The sequence below is a fragment of the Propithecus coquereli genome, unplaced genomic scaffold (genome assembly GCF_000956105.1).
Source record: "Propithecus coquereli isolate 6110/MARCELLA unplaced genomic scaffold, Pcoq_1.0 Scaffold282, whole genome shotgun sequence".
Taxonomy (NCBI): domain Eukaryota; kingdom Metazoa; phylum Chordata; class Mammalia; order Primates; family Indriidae; genus Propithecus; species Propithecus coquereli.
This window is the reverse complement of record NW_012148419.1, coordinates 2,693,402-2,695,057: the sequence shown is the minus strand read 5'-3', so window position 1 is coordinate 2,695,057 and position 1,656 is coordinate 2,693,402. Positions and strand designations below refer to the sequence as shown.

The window sequence follows — 1,656 nt, the reverse complement described above, 5'->3', positions numbered from 1 at the left end:
TAATGCTCTAACATTTCTTCCTGTCATTCATACCGAAGAAAATGGGTAAAACCAGACTACAATGCAAGAGAGCAATTAAAAAGTATAAGACATGTACAAAGATGTTTATAGCAGCACTATTTATATTAATAATAGCAAGCAATGGGAGCAGTCCAAATGTCCACCAATGACAGAGTGAAAAAATAAATTGGCGTACATAGGGCAGTATAAAGAGCAAAAGCTGTGTCGTGTAATATTTTAGCAATCTGACAAACAGGCATAACTGACAAATGTTCCAAAATTTCTCTACTGACTGACAAACTTGAGCTAAGGGCATGTCAGATATTTCCTTTCCCCATTTCACTGTCTCAGTCCATTTTGAGCATTCACTCCGGTGCATAACGACTACCCATTACCATCTCATCCTATTCCTCATTCTGTCAACGACTTTCAGTGAAAGGCGCTCTGTAAGGTTACGCAGCGCCCGCCGCAATTTCTTAACCCTCATTCTTTTACATAATACAGATTCGGCAACAGCTACACTTTGGGAGGCCTTTAGCAAAAGCAATGAGTTAGGAACACGTGAGCGGCACCAAATAGGCCAGTTGTTCCTGGGACCCAGCCAACACCTCCAGTCATCAGCAATCACACAGGTACTCTACACACAACGAGCTCCAGGTGGCTATGTACATGCACAGCCAACGACAGAAAAACATCGCAACTCAATATCCACAAACCCCAGGCTTCGGGCCTCACACAACATCACCTTGGTTCTCCGGTTTTGGCTTCCGGTTGCGAAATTCACTCTTTCCAGCCGCTTTGTCCGGCTTGTCCAGCGAGGAAGACGCCATTTTCAAATTGCTTCCGGTGGTACCGGAAATGAGACTGTTCTTAAATCCCCCCGGCTAAAATCGCTGCACTCAAAATGAGTTCCGCAGAACGCAGACGAGGAGATCTGCGCAGTCTCTGTACGTACGTACGCACGCTAAAGCCCGCGTATTTGCACAAACTAAAACGCTTCTCATATGTGGCCAATGGAGAGCGGGAGACTTCTTTCCCGGAATTCACTGCAACCACGGAGTTTGACTGCATGCTGGGAATTGTAGTGTAGCAGTACGGTCTTCTTAGTCAATTTGTCGCGGCTTCATGCTCTATGCTGGAACGCTGGACTGCAGAGTTTGGCCACGGAGTGCAACCAGACTATCATTGATGTCACTAATTGATTCGTTCGATAAATATTTATATGATCTCCAAATGTATGTTAGGCGTTGGGAGACGGTACAATACTAGAAAACAATGTATGTAGTCCTTGAGGGCAAGAAATGACTTAATAGCTACTACTTATTGAACAGAGACTACTTTTCTCCAGCATTTTATTTACATTATTTCTAATCCTTAAAACAAAAATATTAAAACAAACAGAACTCTGTGAGATCGATAATTTTGTGGAACGTAAATTTGCAAAGTCCTTGTTAATGATGGTAATTTTCTAGGGTGTTGGTATTCCTAAGTCAGAGGGATAGTAATTAAGCAATAGTTCTGAAGTATTTCAAATAGCCTAAGATTTTCCCAAATGTCTAACTCCTGACCATCCCCAACATTGCATATGGCTGGCTTCAAGATGTGCGGAGAGAAGCCAGGCTGGTGCCCTGGGCCCATAGTCCCAGCTACTCGGGA

At 43.5% G+C, this 1,656-nt stretch overlaps 1 protein-coding gene across 1 annotated transcript in view; it reads right to left on the bottom strand.

Annotated features, from left to right (window-relative positions):
- The window catches only part of KRR1 (KRR1, small subunit (SSU) processome component, homolog (yeast)), a 39,935-nt gene extending 39,062 nt beyond the window's left edge, over positions 1-873 (bottom strand). Inside the window, exons 1-2 of the mRNA XM_012648361.1 lie at positions 746-873; positions 34-56 (exon numbers count right to left, since the gene is read on the bottom strand). Coding sequence (XP_012503815.1) covers positions 34-56; positions 746-830 — 108 coding nt within the window. The 5' untranslated portion in view covers positions 831-873. The remainder of the gene's footprint in view (positions 1-33; positions 57-745) is intronic.
- Positions 874-1,656: the final 783 nt, after the last annotated feature.